This window comes from Pterocles gutturalis, unplaced genomic scaffold, assembly GCF_000699245.1.
Source record: "Pterocles gutturalis isolate BGI_N339 unplaced genomic scaffold, ASM69924v1 scaffold33652, whole genome shotgun sequence".
NCBI classification, from domain to species: domain Eukaryota; kingdom Metazoa; phylum Chordata; class Aves; order Pterocliformes; family Pteroclidae; genus Pterocles; species Pterocles gutturalis.
Window position 1 is genome coordinate 24,416 of NW_010116560.1, and position 19,011 is coordinate 43,426.

The window sequence follows — 19,011 nt, forward strand, 5'->3', positions numbered from 1 at the left end:
TCCGAATAGTTTGGATGTACGTATGGAACTTAACGCAAAGCCACTACTCATGTTCACTGCACCGAATGGAACAGTGCTCCACCTTCCCATTTCAGTCATCAGTCTCTCTCTGCTTTGATACAGACCAACACTACAAGCAACTCTCTGAAGAGCTATGAAATTCAGTGAGCCTTCACCCACCGATCACACTCCACATACCTCTGAGGAGTCACAGACGTCCTCTCAGACCCACCCTCATGACAGAGCCAAAAGCACAAGAAAACACAGCAGTTACCTACTGCCATCTCCTGCTATCGTTACATAAATCCACTGAGCTTAGCGCATGTTCTCGGAAAGCTCTCTCTCTCTGTCTGCACAACCCACCGACTTTTAAAATAAAATTTTGTATTGGAACTAAAGTTAGCTTCCTGGGATACTCATCTGTCAAACATCAATCATAAAGTTCTGTCAACAACAATCTCATATAAAATTCATTGTAGTACACAGTATCAAGTATGTATTTGTAAAGTAACAGAGAGGGGAGGAACCCAACAACTCTAGTAGAGCCATGACTAACTCAAGTGTAATATTAAACCACATACTGCTATATCAAATGCAGTAATATTTTACACAAAACTAGATAGCTAAAATTCACTCTAGTAAAAATTTCTTCACTTAAAATAAAAACTGATTTTTGATAACACCATTGCCTTTAGAACCTTCTGAAAAGTTTTGTAACTGTCTTAACAGAGTCAACACCTGCCTTTCTCTGAGAAAGAAAAACATTGTTCAAGTGTGCTTTGTAGTACAACTATCACTGACAGGTCGGTAAGGCAATGAAAGTCAAATTTCCTTTCAAAATTCCAGAACATAGCACAAGAACAAAAGAAATATGAACACAAAACGATTGGGTCTATCTCTTAACCACATACTTTAATTTATAGTAAATTACTGTATTCATTCAGAGAAGTGATCTTAGAACAACTGTTAACCTCATGTCAAGACATCTGCCTCTAAATAGGATATTTCAGTAGTTTAAGTCTGTATACTTACTACCATGGTAAGTATAGGCTTATTTCTTTTCATTAAGAACAATTATTTCACCAATGCCTTTCCATCCTTCTCTTTTTAAGCTAGTCAAGTTTTTAAGTTTTATTCAAAGCTTCTAAAATGAAACTAGATAACCCAACGAATCGCCACCATAGTCGTTTCATCATATTTCATTTTTAAAAGAAATTCCTAGAAGGCAAACCAAACCAGTCATGCACTGTTCTGTCAAGAAGTTATCAAAGCTAAAATTACAGTCTCTGAAAGCCTGATCCACTTTCCATCTGTCTTCAAAAAAGCAAGGAAAAAAAAATCATCATAAAACTCATAATTTATAGCTCACACAGCTTGCTTAAGCCAGAGAAGAAAAAACTGAAAATCAGAGATCTGCTGTGCATTGTCTTTAAAAATTTCATGTACCCATTCACACCAAGTTTTACAGCATTTTATACCTAGACTCAAGTAAAACCTCTTAATATATCTCCATTCTCAACATCCTTTCTTATTACTCAGCCACAGTTATTTCAATTAAGCAAACAGCTGTGGTTATACCTTGACTCCAGATCTTTCTTTCTGTCAACTGACAAATTGTCAAAATTCTTAAATGGCAGTCTTCCCAACATTTTTCCACCCCAATTGTCTACTTCAGGATTCATTTCCCCTGCCCTAAAACCCAGCAATCCTTTAACTAACGCAACTTTTTGCTGAGAAAAGTAGTAACATGATTTATGAAATAAGTATTTTAATTGTTTGATGACTTAAACTTGCTTTAAACAAGACAATTTACCTTTGAAATGCTCACTTGGCAAGTCAAATACCAACTACAGCTGAAAACACGTAGAACTTAACCCTCTACAAAATCACCCCAAACTCTGAGAGCTCTTAGCTACAGGTATCACCAGAATACGGAGTGTTATGGGCTCTCAGCAGCCTTAAACACTTGGAGCTCACCCCATAGCATAAGGGGCCTTTGAAAGCCAATACCAACTGAATCATGAATATATCAAATGTGAATAAATAATGGAATTAATTCCCCAAACTTCACGAGAACTATTAGGAATCTAATGTGTACCCTACCACATTACTTCCTTCTTCCTCACAAGCCACTTTCTACTAGTGGTAATAAAGACAAGCATTGCAATACCTTTGACCAGTTGATTCTCTTCATTGCAACTTCCAGCTTATACTTTTTCTTCTCCTTCATACCATGTGGTAATGCTGGTATCACTGGAAAGGGAGCAAAACCCCCAAGAGCTGGTGGCATCGGAGGCCCACCAAAAAGTGGTGGTGGAGGAGGAGGTGCTGCTCCACCAGGTAGCGGAGGTGGTGGAGGTGGTATTGCTCCACCAGGCAGTGGTGGTGGTGGAGGTGGTACTACGCCACCAGGCAGCGGAGGTGGTGGAGGCGGTGCTGCTGCCCCACCAGGCAGAGGAGGTGCTGGCGGAGGTATTGCTCCACCAGGTAGTGGAGGCGGTGGTGGAGGAGGAGGAGGTATTGTTCCACCAGGCAGTGGAGGTGGTGGAGGAGGAGGTGCTACTCCACCGGGTAGTGGAGGCGGTGGAGGTATTGCTCCAGCAGGTAGTGGAGGCGGTGGTGGTGGAGGAGGTATTGTTCCACCAGGTAGCGGAGGCGCTGGAGGTGGCGCATTCTCAGCTGGTAGGGGTGGAGGTAATGGTGCTCCTTCTGGCAGTTTAACTGTCAGGGCTGGACCCTGAAATATAAAAGAGAAATTATTTTTCATCCAGGGAGAGAAGGAGGTTTAATATCAAGTTGAACCAACAAGGATGTCATGTAGTCAACTGTACCTCAAGGAAGTGAGAAATGCAACCATTCTCCTATTTAAATGAGAAGCAATAACAACAGATGATATCATGTACCATAAAGCTGCCAACTAAACTGAATAACCTAGCATTTTTATAAAAACAAATTGTTTCTATTTTAAAGAAAATTTAATAGTAGCTGTAACATTTAAGTGAACAGAACAGCATTTTATTTCTTACCAATGCACAAAACATTTATCCCACTTAGGATATCCTGGCAAGCTGAGGCATCAGAGATGGTAATAACCACACTTAATTTTTACAACACTAAACTGCTGGTGGAAAATTCTCCACAGAAATCACTGAAGCAGCTATTGCAGTGCAAGAGTTATAGAACCACAGTTGTTCATAACTATCCCAACATCCGTTGGGGTGAGGAGGTGGGAGTGGGGTGTTGGGGATGGGTGTGTGCGTGGATCATGCTTTCTTTTAAATCCATCTGCAGTTGTTTCTGTTTTGATAGGAAGAAAGGGCAATTACAACATCTCTTCCAATAAGTTTTAAAAGGAGAAATGAAGAGAAACAGCACCATGTTAAACCATTAGAGAGGTTTCTTTAGTGATAACACGATCCTACCCTAGTAGGAATTCCTCACAGATATTTGTCCTTCAAAACTGTTAAAAAGCAGCACACCAGGAGCTATGCACAAGCCTTTATATGAGTTCACATTCTATTTCCCTACTAATTTTTTATTAAAAAAATATGTAATATAAGATGTTCATTTAATATGATTTGCATATTTCACTACACCATTATTTACATTTTCTAGTCTAAAGGAAGCAAGACTTTGTTAAAAAAGAAACTGAGAAAAATCTGAGTGCATGTAAAAATAAGCACCACAGTATATTGTACGGGGAGCGTAACACTAGAGAAAAAAGGCATTGATACTAGAAAGTTAATACGTATCACCTTTAATTGTACCAAATAGCCATTAAAATCGGTAAGAATGAAGTATGAACAAAAAGTATCTGTGTGTGAAAGACCTTGCGTAGTATTGAAGGGGTAGGAAATAACCCAGTCTGAGGCAAAAAGATCAAATTACAGTATCTGTTGATTCCTAAAGGGTATAAACGACCTGTCTAAAACGCAATTCATTGTCATTAAACAAAAGAAACCCAAGAGACATGGTGAGGGCTAAACAGGCAGCATTTCTTGTCCTTTCTCCTTCACTAGTGATCTGGGACAGGTCACTTGCAGATACAGTTTCGGTGCTTGGTAGCAGAATTCAGGAGAAAATCAATGCAAATAAAATCAGCTTTGCTGAAATTAAGTATCATCTTCCACTTCCATAAGGTCTTGCATTTTTTGTTATATTTACCTATGATACAGTATAAAGCTAGTGTAATATTCATTTTAGAAACGGCTGCAGTCTGACACCCAGAGCTCAAAAAAAATTTGTTATCAGCTGCATGCACATGCTGAAAGGTATGTATATTGTGTTTGGATGCATATGTTCAAAGGTACGTATACACTGTGCATGCACAGCTATCATGATTTCCACCTTTGCAATTCAAGTGTAAAGCCTTCCGAAACCCACATTTTTTTTGCAAAACATACAGAAAATGAACACTTTCTGCAAGACATACAGAAGTAGCAACGTTAAAGCATAAACAAGTACTTGGAGAAAAAAGACTCAGGGTGGACTCAAACTCTTCATAGCCTAGGAAAATTTTTTCCTCCATAAAGCAATTATCTGCGACAGAGACTAAATATACTACTAGTTGAAAAAATGTTACCTCCATTAACTAACCTTAGTAATTTATGCTGGCTTCAAAAACCAATACAACATACGTTTCAAACTCCATGGAGACAACATACTCCTGGGCAATTGCTTTCCAACACTTGAAAAAAAAAAATTCAACTGCGGAACTTATTGCAATTTAGTTTTCTTACCTGCGTTCGTAGCTGTTTGATTTCCGTTTCAAGTTCTTTGATTTTCTCTTCTCGTTTCTGAAGCTCTGCTTGTGCCTCTTGTCGAGCTGTGAACTCTTCATCAAACTGTAATTTCACCAACACAGAAGGTTTGTCCATTTACGACCACACTAGATGTTATATTTTCAGGAATTCTTTGAACAATATCACAACTAGAGCAATAGATGCACTTTTTAAAAGGAAAAATTTTCTTCTAGTACCATGTAATTTCTTCCATCAGTAAGTCACAACACAGAACCACTCAGATACAACTACTTAGTACCGCTGTAAATTCAATAGGTTTTTTCCACCCCAACCAAACATTGCAGACTTCTCAAACTAAACTCGAGTACGCATCTCATGCGGTGAGCTAAAATGTGGAGACACGTGCAGCTTCAGCAGGCCCATCCATAAAATGGCATAAGAAAGGAAGTATCCATATAAGTTCTTGATGTCCCCACATAAAACAGAAGCCTAGTTTACAACAAGATTGCAAGAAATTTTCTGTACATTTTCATCCTGCTACTGTTTGCTAGGTGTAAGAGACTATTAGCATCTTAAATGCTTCTGTTATTCACTCTTCCACAGGACAAAACAACTTATCACTAGGAAGAACATGTGTTGACTGCAGTTAACAAAGTACATTACAATAAATAACTCTGCCAGGGAAGCATCACAACAATTTGCTTTCTATAAAGTTCAGACACCATAACTCCTATTAAAAATACACTCATGTTTACTACTGAAGAGAGAAAAGCTAACGACTTATTTCAACCCTTCTTTCAAAATTTGTAATCATCATGTTCAAGAACACGTACTGCCTACTGGCCTGCAAAATGCTTCTCAGACCAGGTCAGCAAAAATCAAAATTTTGAATGCTTTTAATACACAACAACACAGTACATGAACTTTAGTATACTATTGCAGCTAGTACAGTACGTTCGGCATTTAATATCCTTGAAGAGGTTGTGATGAGCTGAGATTAGCAAATTAGCCATTAACACAATCTAGGGAACAGGAATGTAAGTAACTTGAGAAACATGTTGTATCAAGATATTTTCAGCACAAACACCAATAGTGATAGAGCAGAAAGCTAAGCGTCAATTTCTTTACAAACGCCTCCCAAAAAATATTACTGCAAGAAATATACTAAGCTGGAATTCTTCCTACAGAAAACACTTGAGAAGTCTAACTTCTCCTGTATGTAGTAATAAAGAAAAGTGCCTATGACCGAAATAGAACTTGGTTATCAAGTTCCTAATAAAAGAGAACCGGGCCAGAAGAATAAAACTGTTAGCAAAACAGGTTTCAAAATGCACTGTAAGACTCCTAAACGTGAATAAGGAAATAAATCATTCTCCCTCATTACATAATAATTTATCATGGCATCATAAGGAAATTAAGCAGTATTTTAATGTTAGCAGCTCTGTGCCTAAAGAGTCGATGCTTTATCAGACATTGAATAACACTGCTTTTCATTAAGTTTCTTCAGGTTCTAAAACAACACTAGATGAAGAGTTATGAATATTTCTTCCCCCCCCCATTTTTTTTTAAGCATAAACTTGCACTTTGGGTATTTAACCATGACTAAGTGTTTCACAACAAAATAGCAACACATGGAATTGTTCCCATCAGTTATCTACAGCAGAGGAATACAAGCAAAGATATGTACACCTAATACTACTCATCTGCTTTTCAATTCAGAGTAAGCTGGAATCTGAGACTTGGACATGCACACACACGCTGAAAAACTCAACATCTCCAGAGCTATTAAACATGAAAGAACATCGTGCCTGTGCAATACACTATTTCGCAGTTCCCACTAAGCTTGTACTGTGAAACAGGTCTACGGTGCTCCTGTCAGACTTCTGTTCCATTCCTTAAAAAGAGGGAGGATTAGGACTTACTTTTCTGGAAAATTCTGCTGCTTTCTTTTCAGTTTCTTCTACTTTAGCTTTGTCCACACATGCATCTAAAATTTAAATAAAATACCACACAGAAGTCAGGTAAAATGTATCACAACTCTGAGGTGCCTTCCAGCCATAATTACCCTGTAAACCCATGACACAAAAGCAACAGACAAAAAATATTATTTTATTATATAATTCAACTATTCAAATATTTGGTCAATCATTTTGATGAGCAAAATCTGTAAATATAAAAAAAGCGGTGAGGACACATGACCAAGAAAGTTAGAAAGTTAAAGATGAATCATCATAGCTGTTCTTTAGTTTTACTTAAAGCTAACCTCAAATACTTGTAAAAGATTATAGAAAATATTCTTAGAATGTACCATATAACAATTACAAACCCACTAAAAACTCACAGAATTTATGAACAAGCAATTATTGGTTATTAAGACTATCATACTGAGGAAGAAGTCAAGACAAATTTGGAGAAGGAAACTTTATCAGTATCACTTTACTAAAGGCTGCAGAGATTGATCTCGCCTTCTCCACAAGTATACCTGTAGCTTAGGTGTGTATTTCCAGAAAAATGAAAAAATTCACACAGTCAATTTAAGTTTAAACAGAAGCATACAAAGAAAAATGTGCACTTCAGTAAAAGAAGGCAAAATTGCCTACAGTATACACACCAATAAGATGAGTGAAATCCACGTCTATTCTTCCTCTACACTTAAAATCTGGGTCCATGCCACTGCAGTGCAATACTATCTGTGATACACATTCTTCTATTATCTTGTAATACTGAGGTCTAAAAAAAAAACAACAAAAAAAACCACCAACACATTTTACAAGGTAGTAAGAACATGAACAATCATTTATGCGACATGGAGGGGTGGGAGGAAAGGGGAACTAACTCCTAATATATGAATTACACAGTTGCCAGTAAAAGGATCAAGTTAAAAGTCTTATTTGTACTCTGGTTAATATAGCACTGCTGTCAGTTTCTCAGAAGGATACCTGTAGAAGTTCAGGACTCCACAAAATATTGTGCACTCTTCATTTATCCTTTGCCAGACAATAAAACAAGGTCTTTACTATTTTCATTACATACTGCAAGAATTATTTAGCACATCCTCAACACAGTGAATTCCACCACTGGCTACAGTAACAGGATTTAATTACTCAGAAAATCAGTTAATTACTAACCTAATTGCGTGATAGACACTGCCATACAACACCGAGAACCTGTAAGATGAGGGGACTCTGTGCTTAAAATTATTAGTTCTTACCAGTACAAGGTATTATATCTCAATTTCACATACCACAGAGCTCCCAAAGCAGGAAACTCTCAAACCTAAACTGATGATATTCCAAACCTCCAAATTAAAAAAAAAAACAAACCACCCCAAAACATATAAAAATCTAAGATTTCTCAGGTTATATTTTCTGCTTAATTTTATCATATTCCATATCAATTGTTTTTAGCATCCCTTTACAACAAACAACTACTTCTTAAACCAAGATTTTGTATGTGGTGCTTTGACACTGCTAAGACACTATGAGGTGTACGTATAAGAGACCCTTACGCTGTAAAGACAAGATACAAGGCACTGTAGAACTATTTTCAATTATTAGTTGTACAACTAGCTTTCAAGTTCTTTGAAGTCTTGAAGCTATCAAACTTGAATAAAGGAAAAAGTGCTCAATGAACTAAGAGATTCTGGGTAAGGTTGTTAGAATACGGTTCAAGTCTTTGAACTAATCATTATTATATTTAACAAGATCTTTTCAATATTAACATTGAGTACAAAAAAAACCCAAAACACCCACATCACTTACAGAGCAACTATTCATGTGTGATTCTGATTCTGAGCTACTCAGTTTACCAGGGTCTTGATTTCTATTCTTCTCCCTACCCCCTCCAAAAATCAAACCTGACAGCTGACACTTACCGGACATAGTAATCATTCCTGATGAGAAGGAAATGTTGCAGAATTGATAAGAAGTAATTTTCAGAAGAAGTATCTTTCAACATATTATACAGCAGATGAAATACTTCATTCACATCAGTGCAAATATTGTTAAGGAAATACAAGGACTCAAAAAACAAAATTAAAAAAAAAAAAAAAAAAGAAGAAGAAAAATCACAACACCCATCCCAAACCCAGTTCCCTAGATGTTGTTCATATCATCCAGGTAAAATCATTCAACACTCTAAACTACTACCCTTATTAGTAAATATCATTTTTCCACTAAGATTATCCACAGAAACTGTCCCCTGTTTAACAGTTAAGACGTTTCGTTACTACTCAGAAAAATGATGCTACATATTTATTATCATGGAATCCTGTAAACATATTTCACACAAAGCTTTCATTTCCATTCTGCAGTGAGCCAAGCTATTGGCAAATACACTCTAATCAATCATTTTAATTTCTTAAAGAAGAAAATTACCTGCAATTACCCATTGTGTAATGCAGTAGCATTACTTGTTAGCGATTTTATATTCCTCTCGTTGGCTGCATCTACCTTCTTCTGCGTAAGTACCAGCTACTACTCTGCTACTCTTTTAAAAACTGCAAGCAATCATTCTGAACTTACAAAACTTTAAATTTACTGCTTCTTCACAACTAGGGAAGGCATGCATCTCAAAGTGCTTTGACAACTACTAGAAATTTTGTTCCAAGGTAGTAATCAAAGCTAATTTTTCTTCCATCTTATAATCCTCCATGAGTGTATATCTTCAGGTGTTACACATCACAGTTTAGCTCAGTAAATGTTGTTTATTAAAGATTAATCCACTTCCCAATTACTTACGTTTGACATGCAAATTTAACTACTAATTTTCTAAATAAGTTTTTAACAAAAACCAAGTGTAAAGAAGTCTGTTTGAGAAAGTTGCGGATAAGATATGAACTGTGGCAAATAAACTACACATAGAGCATTCTAACTTCCATTTAATTAAGTTATTAAACGATGTAACACGTTAGAACACCATTTTTATAAAGGATATTCCATTTCAGCTCTGATATCATTGAGACGATGTGACAGTTCAATTAAGTCTTCTTCTTTGTTCTCATCAAACACTTTCAGCTGAATATCGAGCTCTTCATTATCCTTATCTTTCAAGCCCTATTTTTCAAGGCATAGCATATCTTAATTCTCCCTTTTTTAAAGAAAGAATTCCCCCTCTTTCAAAGATTATATCACAAAAAAATATAAAAGACAGTAACCTTTTTAACAGGAGTAAGCTGTAACTCAGTGCCTGGGGCTTTTTACTATAATTGCACAGCTGAGAAAACTTAAGGCAAAATATCAGCACTTATAGCAGGTACGGGCTGCAGAACAAACATGAAGCCTTCTAATTGAGTTGAGTTCTTTTAATGAGACACAGTCAGCAATTTATGCTTGTTAATGTCAGAGTTTCTTTAAAAAGGTTTTTATTCCTGACAAATTCAAAACTTTGTATCTTAAAAGTTAAAGCAGTATAAATTGTTTCAGACAAATATAAGCAGGTACTTTTTAATTTCTCTCATCTTTGCGAGAAACTGCTGAGTAGCTTAATTATACACATTCTTGATGTAAGCATCAGAATGGTTTCTTGGTTAAGAGCTATAAATCTACCCCAAGTCACAAATATTCCAACAAAACTACCCATAAAGGCATAATTCTGTGCAGTTGCATGAAGATATGCAGTCTCAAAGAGAATTAAGAAGTTGATTTGATTTTTCCCCTAAAAACTCCAAGTTTTCAGAAGGCAGATTAAAGAAAAACAGATTTCACAGAAAACAACAGGAATGGCATACACAAAGAAAAATAATCTAAGATTGGTTCCACAGCCAGACTCACATTCACTGCAGGTGCTTCGAGCTCATTATGCTAAATTTGATGACCACCCTAATTTAATTTCTAATATATTAAACTTATTTCAACTACAATTCTACATAGCTCGTGAGAGCTAAATTTGTGACTATATAGAATGAAAGCAGATTTGGATTGATAATCCTTTCTGGGTCTGGCCTTGCTCACATTTGCTACTCTCAATAAAACAATTTGGTTTTCTTCAAAAATCAAACTGTTCACTATGATCAATTCCTATAAAGAAATTACTTACAGGCAATATTTTCTTCAGGCCACAACGTAAAAACTCATTTCTCAAGTGTATCCTGAAATCAAGATCTTCTGGAGATGTAACAAGGGCATTGATGAGCTGCATACATGCTACCTGGTTCCGGAAACACAGGCAAAAAGTCTTAGTAGGTAAAGAATGAGAATAAATACTGTCTTTGACTATTTAAGTTTAATTATAAAACCATATGTCAAGAGCCGGAAATTATTTATTATGCAGCACACATGCAATGTTTGACTTTGGTTAACCTAAGCAACATCAAAAGCTCCTCTATTTTCATTTTATGAGTGCTTCCACTATGTCAAAATTGTATCACATAAAGGATCATACTTTACTTCAGAAAGTTATTCCCACACTACAGTTCTACACTGCAATTCCTTCTTTCTCCTCAGTATTCACCAATTTGAAAACAACCCGGTTTTACAAGCAATCAAAAATTTTAAAAAAAATAACACATATAATATAACACATATAATAACACATATAAAATAACCTATACACATAATAATTCACATCACCAGGTGTCTTTTCTACTCCTGCACAGCACTTCTGCAAAATGCCTGAAGTCTCAGGATACTGGCTGATGCTTTAATTGAACAGCTGTGCACTTTAATTGATTTACTTTAAAACAGGTAGACAATAGCATAATGCCAAAAGTGCTGATACATGCTAAAAGGCTAAAATGGGACTCCAGGGAAATAACAAGTTCGGTAGAAGATGCTAACTGCAAATAGAAGTAGCATTAGAGTAGAAAAAATAAATAAATAAAAATCAATAGGTGCAGAGAAAAGAAGTCAGATAAAAGTATCCTTCCTGTTTTAATTACATTCATTATTTTGTTTTAATGGATCGCTGTATGGAGTCTTAAATTTCTATTAAAACACTCTATCCCTTTATCCTGCTGTATCTTGAGATAATGTATTATCATCATGTTCGCTTGAACGATTCTTGTTATTTTACTACTATGACATGACTTAACAAGCCAAAGTACATGTCCAATCTGAAATTAATAGAGAGAAGAGACACCATCTGCTCCGATTGCTTATGCCAGAAGAGACTCTGTCTTAATGGCTTGCACTAATACATTATGAGTAAAAAATGATTTTGTCAGAAACAAGTTAATGAGTCTTGCAATTGTACCTTTACTGATGTGTAAGTGAGGTTTGCGGGGGGAGGGAGGCAGGAATGTTGGGTGGTTGTTTTTATTTGGTTGTTTTCAATCAACAAGGTTACAAAGTGGGAGACCACTTCAAAATGAATTCTTTTGTGATCACATTATTAAGATTAGGATGCCATTTATAGAAACTTATTAAACATCATTAACTCATCAGCTCTGAAGCAACAGCTACTGACAGTAAACATAGCATTAAGACAACTATAGTTGACGTATATATGATCTAGTAATGGAAAAAAGTATACCTTCCATGCAGGTATACCAGCACTGCCTGCATTCTACTTTATCTTTCACCCATGGTACCTTAGCAATACAAAATTAGTATGCATACTCTATTATGAGAAGGAAGTAAGTCAAAGTCACCCTTTAGGAGGATATTCGATCACTTGGTCTCTATGCAAATACGTGCAGTTACCAAAAAAAGGCAATTAAAAAAAGCTTGCAATCTTAACTATTTCTTCATTCAGTAATATCACAAAAAAGTGACTAATACTGGAAGTATGTTCCTGTCACAGGTACTTCAAGTGCATGCTCAGTTATGGCAATCCAGTTGTGTTTCTAACTTAAACTCAAATACCTGCTCCAAGAGCCCAACAAAAACTTGTTTTGTCTTTTTATAAATATATTGCTTTGTTAGAATCAGTTTGAAGCCATAAGTACAGGAGTTTTTGTTAACTTTGGGTGGGCCCAGACTGGGGAGAAATGGGGTGTTTAAACAAGCAATGCAATTTGGCACTTTTTCGTGCTTCTTCCCTAAACCCAAAAGATATACAGGGAGCATTGCCTCCAGCTCCTCAAACTCCAACTTCCTCAGGTCTCCAGGAACAGTAACTAAAACATTCCAGAGAACAGACCGAGAACTGTATTTTCATTGTCCCATTAAACCACACAAAATTCCCAATCAAGAAGATTAAGCAGTAACAAAGTCTGCTTTTGCAGACTTCTTACCTGAGCATTATATCTGGCATCCAAAAAAAGGAATATCATTGATTACTCTCTATTAAGGCCAACATTTTTTTATTCCTGTTTTTGGGACAAGGAGGTGAGTTGCTCGGTTTCACACTGCTAACATTAGAAGCAGACCATTTCTATTTATTTTTCCTCTCTTACTGAACCCTGAAGTAATAGCACTGAAAGATTTTTGCCGGTGAATAACTTAAAGAACATAAAATAATATACAGTCTTCCAGTATTTTAGATTATTTCTGAAGTATTAGTAAGCATACAAAAAAGGAAACCCACCTGCAGCTGTAAGAATTCATGGTTTTCCAGTCCTTCAACAATCTGAGAAAAACGTTCCCTATTGTGCCTCTCAGCAGCAGTTGTTATAGCACCTAAAAGTTTGTCCAAACTAAGAGAAGGATAAACTGTCAAAAAAGCATACCACAGCCAATTTTCCCATTTTAAAGTTACTTAGCCCACTATTTACAGAACAAGACTTTAGTACTGATAGAGAATCTGAATGCATTTATCTACATGTACCTATATAACACTAAAAACGAATCAAGAAGCAAGTGTTAAAACATCTATGAGATAATGCTGAATTTAAAAAAAGTTGAATGAATCTCTAAATTATTGTGACATTCAGACAAGAAATTATCAATGAGGAAAAAAAAAAATCACTACCTTTCCAAGATTGTGCACTAGGTAGTAGCTGATGTGTTGAACATCTGAGAATTCTAAAAAATTGTCTTTTCAGAAATCAAAATGGTTTTATCTATTTATCGCATAGAGAACATGGAGTCTGTCATTTCTAACCTTCAGTAAACTAAGTCACTCAATAATTAAAAGTAAACATATCTTTGTTTTAAAAAGCTCACAAACATGTGCTACGTAACTCCATAACTCAAACTATTCAAAACTTCAGCTATAAACGTAAAGTTTTTGCCTCAGTCAAATTGGTTATATTTAGGTAGAGAGGTGATATTTTAATAAAATCCATACATATATTTCTATATTATCTTCTAAACTAACGAGAAGTTTTGACATGCAATGTCAAATCAGTAATTTTCAAATAGAATAAGTCCATCTCCCCTCATTAGGGAGGATGCCCCAGTCTCAACCCTCTTCACAGTAACAGCCTCGATAGTGCTCCATGCTAACACACATTGTTCTAAAGGGTCTTTAAACCTGACAGCTTGTCTTGTGGTAATTAAAACTTCACAATTCCTGATCATACTCAGAGATATATGAAATGTTTGGTTTTTTTTTTTTCAGCAGTCATTTATGACCAGGTATGGCTCATTAAGGCTCCTCTCTAGTAAGCAATCACAGTCCCTTCAGACCCTCCACGTAAGTCCCAGTCTGTAGATCTCTGCTCATTTGCTCGTCTGATTTAATATTGGATTAATGCATTAAAATATGTAAAAGTCCCTTTTCATTTAAACTACATTAAGAAAGTAAAGACTTAGGTTACATTTGCTTCACTGACAAGTTTTTTCACCAATGTTCAAACTGACAACTCACAACCATTCAAAAAACAAACATTTTGTTTCAATATCTTACTTACATATTTTCCTCTCCAACAATGCAGATAGCAGAAAGTATTTTCACCGTTTCAGTCATCATGTGTGGTTGCTTTGGATCAATCGCTCTTGATAACAGCAAGAGACTTCTTTCATCTCCTAGAATCCTTTGCAATCCGTACTTCAAGAAACAAAAAGTTTCTAGTGAAAAGACTGTATTTACCTCAAATTCTCATCACCATCTTTGGGCTTTAGATCCTTAGTAATCTCCTCACACCTCCTCCCCGTCATAGGAAGTTTGGCAACACTCTCCTAAAACCCACTGGCTATTAACACTTGGGGACACAAGTCAGTCTTCCTGATCTTACATTTGAGGCTTTCTCCTAAGAAAGTTATTTTATCTTGTAAAATCAGGTATCCACCAAAAGAGAAATTAGTTTTTATTTTCCATTTGTATCTGAAACACCTTAAGAGTATGAAAAATTTGTGCACTTTTCTCCCCTGTAAGAGCTCCTGGCAAGTCAAAATAATATTTTCCACAAAATTACCAACCAATGTTGAAATTATCTTTTGAAACAACTCTTTTTTTTATTTTATATTCTATTTCACTTTCTGTACATATCCAGAAAGGTTTATAAATAAGAGTCTCAACAAAAAGTTACACTAAATTTAAGACCTACATTTTCAGCTGACACTGGATAGACAAGCTCTCCTTCCTTTTCTGGGCTTCAACATGCTACACAGATCTTAAAGTAAAAAAAACCCCAACCACGCTAAAAGTATTTTAGTTTAAAGTATTTCTTACCTTATTGTTCATAAATGCTTTGAGGCACTGGATAAGTTTATGTTGATTCTTCTTATCAATACTTTCTTGCCTTGAAAGAGAGGAGGAAAATAACATAAGTACAAACAATCTTCACAAGCTCCCCCCTCTCCTCCCTTCAAATGATGCAAGTCCTTACTGTTTCTTGTCCAGAAGCTTTTCCAATTCATCCAACAGAAGTCCAAGACCTTCATGTCCAAAATTGTTAACCCAGCTAGGAAAAGGAAGAAAAATGCTTTTGATTATTTCTTAATCGAATGCAAAACTTGCGAAGTTACGTCTCCAATACTGCTTGTATATCTCTTCATAGATGATGTTTTAAGTTGTCACTTCCCAGGAAGACCTGATCAACCACTAAGACAAATGCTTGGTTCCAACAACTAGAAGTCGTTGAGAACCACTGTGAAAGGTGCAAAGATATTGCAGACAGTTGCAAACATTTCACTTACCCTTTTCCAGTGTGCTGAGAACTACTTTCTTGTGCCAACAAACATCAGCATAATTACTCTGGTTTCAAAAAAACCCCAGAACGCTTTATTGCTTAGCAAAAACAGCATGATGAAAACTACAGCAGAAATTATCCCTTACCTGACTGGATTGCTAGTTAGAGACACTCTCAAAGACTCTAGACAATTAAGAAGCTTTTCCTCGGAAATTCCAGATCGCAATTCATGAATATACTCTTGTGAGGACAGTGTGCATTCATGCTTGCTGTTTTTCAGTCCACCCTATCACAAAAGACAGAATGCTGCTTAATGGTATAGTGAACACAGTAGTGTTTAGATGATAACATATAAGGCACGTATTTCCGTGTGAATTTAAAAAAAACCACCATTTTCCCTGTACAAGTATTAGAGACACCTGACTTGACTTTGATTTGTCATAAGTCTTCAATAGTTTAGGTTTTGCATCACTTCTTCAAGTAAGGTACATGGACTACATCTTAGATATAAGAACTTAATTCCCTCATTCAGTTGTATTAACATGTTTAACTGCTACACACTCTCTTTTAACATCTACTTCACAACATTGTAGTAGAAACAACCATAAACAGAAGAGACAAAAAACCCCCCACACTTGTTATTAAGCTTGTCTGATCATTCTCACTATACCTGTCTTCCATTTCAAAAAAGCTGTGCATTATTACTACGGACATATCCCAACTCTAAAACTAATTCTCTCTTCTCCAAAAGAAAGGAAAAAGATAAACCACTGAAAATTACTTTGAAAAGGAGCTGTAATCCACCAATTGTTAAATCAGTGTTTTTAAACTCATGCAACTGCATGACTCGATTTCTTGCTGTACCATAATTTGGTTTGGCCACTAACAGAGATCTCTAGAGAATCTTGTTTGCTACAAAAGAATCATGGAAGACTTGACAAAGTGTTCAGATATCTCCCTGAAGTGCCATTACAGAAGAATAGCTACTTAGAAGGTATTTCAGTATTAAAATACCTGATAATCAGTTTCAGAGCTGTAGTATTCACAACCATGAACAATATATAAAACACTGTATCACGGGTGCAACTAATCTTTCGTACAGCTCTGACAAGTGTCATGGTTTAACGCACTCAGCTAGCAGCAAACGCAACACAGCCGCTCACTCACGGCCCCTCCACTCCTCCCCGGCATGAGGGAGAGAACTAACCAGGTAAAGGGAAAAGAGATTCATGTCTTGAGGTAAGAACGATTTAATAACTCAGCTACAACAAAACTGAAAACAAGAATGATAACAGCAACATATACAAATATGCACATGAGTTATACACAGTAAACTGCTCACCGCCCAATGACCGAGGCTCAGCCTGTTCCCAGATAACAATCCCAGAGCAGAGAGAACCCCAAAACCACAAACCAAGAAAAGAGACAAGAGCCTGAGAGTCCAAGAGAAAGAGCCAACCAAGAGGAAGAGGACGTCTGGACAGATCCTCAACTATATGCTGGGCATGCCATGCACGGTATGGAATATACCATTGGCCAATTTGGGCCTCAATCCTAAATCTAAGGTCAAATCCTAAAACAGTCACCGGGGCTGCGCTCCCTCCCAGCTTTTTCCTGCACCTGCAGACACTGGCACAGCAGAGAAGTCCTTGACTGTCCTGGCAGCAGCTGTAAGCATGTGATCAGCCGTCTCCTCAGGACAAATCCAAAACACAGCCTCTCACTAGCTACTATGAAGAAAGTTAACTCTGTCTCAGCCAAAACCAGGACAACACTTTGCAGAAAAGTAGGCTTATCTCAGAACAGTGATTATGATTAATACTCAGTTCCTAAAGCTCCTTAGCTCTAAATGGTCTGTTGAAGAGAACTTGATAAAGATGTCATGGGTGTAAAGGCAATGTGAAAAGTGCTTGACTTGGAATAGAATTTATATGTATTTGGTTTTAATTGTGTCAAGAACTTCGCTGACTACTGTAATGTTCTAACTGTCTCTCTTTCAAAAAGCTACACTCTTAATGAAGTTTCTGGTTCGTTCTATTCAAAATTTTACTATTCATTTTCCAAAAATGACACTAAGTATGGCTGATGACAAAATGACTTGTCTGCATTTAACTTTTTTGACCTACATACATTCCAGTATTCAAGCATATAACAGAACTATGTCAAGTTCATAATATACTTTCAGATTGTTTGTCCTTACCTCAGCAAAACAAAAACCTGACACAGAATGCATTAAGACAACAGAGTCCTCCAGATTATGTCAACTTTGAAGATGGCTCTGGCTGACACGCATAGCACCTTGAGCTGGACAACGCACGCCAGTTATGAATCAAAGGATCAAAACAACAAAGATGAGTAAATAAGATTCAAAGGAACTACGTTCTGTCACCAGAAACCTCCTAAACAAAGAGATGCTCTTTCACTGAAGGAAAAAGAAATAAACAGGTGGAGGTTATCTTCATAAGAGTAAGAACTGACTTTAAATCTGGTAAGTATACTAGCATTACACACTAAAAATTATCATAGTTCAGAAAAATCATCACTCTGATGATTTACCACAAGGTAGAGAACTAGAAAACAGGAACAGCTTTATGTTATTCATTGCATTAGATGGAAATGGAAAAAGAGTATATGTGTAACTGATGTACACCATCTGCACAATACTGGATACAGTTTTTGTCATTTCAGACAACAGCTGTTCCCCAAACCCTAACAGTAAAAGAAGAGAAGGGAAGCACTGCTGTAAGCCACAAAATCTAGAAAAAGATGAAGTAACGGCAACTTCAGTCAAATGCCATTACATGTTAAGCTAGACCCCAAAAAACACTCTAGAATACAAGATATATTTGTTTTTTCTAAAAAGATTATTTCCTGTGGTTAGCCCTTCCACCATAGCCTGCTGCAAGCTCCAAGGGAGATTCCCATTCAGATGAGCCATTTAAGGTCTTTGCTACATTTTCTTCCATATTTAAACCAAGGTGTGCTCTTGCTCCCTCCTCTTTCTATGCATCCAGGACACTAGTGAGGCCCCCCTCCTCTGCCTAGCCTCTTGTTTTCAGAAGACCTACGACTCCCTTGTTAAAACAGGTTAAAAGTTAGAAGAATTGGAAGCATGATCTCCTAAGCCTCCTTACAGGACAGGAGTACTTCTTTATTGTTTCTATGACTGAGCACCTTTAACTGCATAGCAATAAGGAACCATCTCCTCTTCCTTTTTTCCCCTCTTCAAAACAGATCATCACTAAAGATGGTTCAGAAAAATCCATTCTCAAAACCTTTTACCCAAATACTCCAGTTCATGCTAGAGAATGCTCA

General features: G+C 36.5%; 1 protein-coding gene across 1 annotated transcript in view; it reads right to left on the minus strand.

The window, feature by feature from the left end:
- LOC104463290 (protein diaphanous homolog 2-like) overlaps window positions 1–15,982 on the minus strand; it is a gene marked incomplete at both ends in the record, with an annotated part of 20,445 nt that extends 4,463 nt beyond the window's left edge. Inside the window, 12 exons of the mRNA XM_010075551.1 lie at window positions 2,171–2,737; window positions 4,740–4,844; window positions 6,665–6,729; window positions 7,354–7,472; window positions 8,617–8,733; window positions 9,678–9,796; window positions 10,779–10,889; window positions 13,209–13,317; window positions 14,476–14,612; window positions 15,237–15,306; window positions 15,394–15,468; window positions 15,843–15,982. Of these exons, the coding sequence (XP_010073853.1) occupies window positions 2,171–2,737; window positions 4,740–4,844; window positions 6,665–6,729; window positions 7,354–7,472; window positions 8,617–8,733; window positions 9,678–9,796; window positions 10,779–10,889; window positions 13,209–13,317; window positions 14,476–14,612; window positions 15,237–15,306; window positions 15,394–15,468; window positions 15,843–15,982 (1,734 nt within the window). The remainder of the gene's footprint in view (window positions 1–2,170; window positions 2,738–4,739; window positions 4,845–6,664; window positions 6,730–7,353; window positions 7,473–8,616; window positions 8,734–9,677; window positions 9,797–10,778; window positions 10,890–13,208; window positions 13,318–14,475; window positions 14,613–15,236; window positions 15,307–15,393; window positions 15,469–15,842) is intronic.
- Window positions 15,983–19,011: the final 3,029 nt, after the last annotated feature.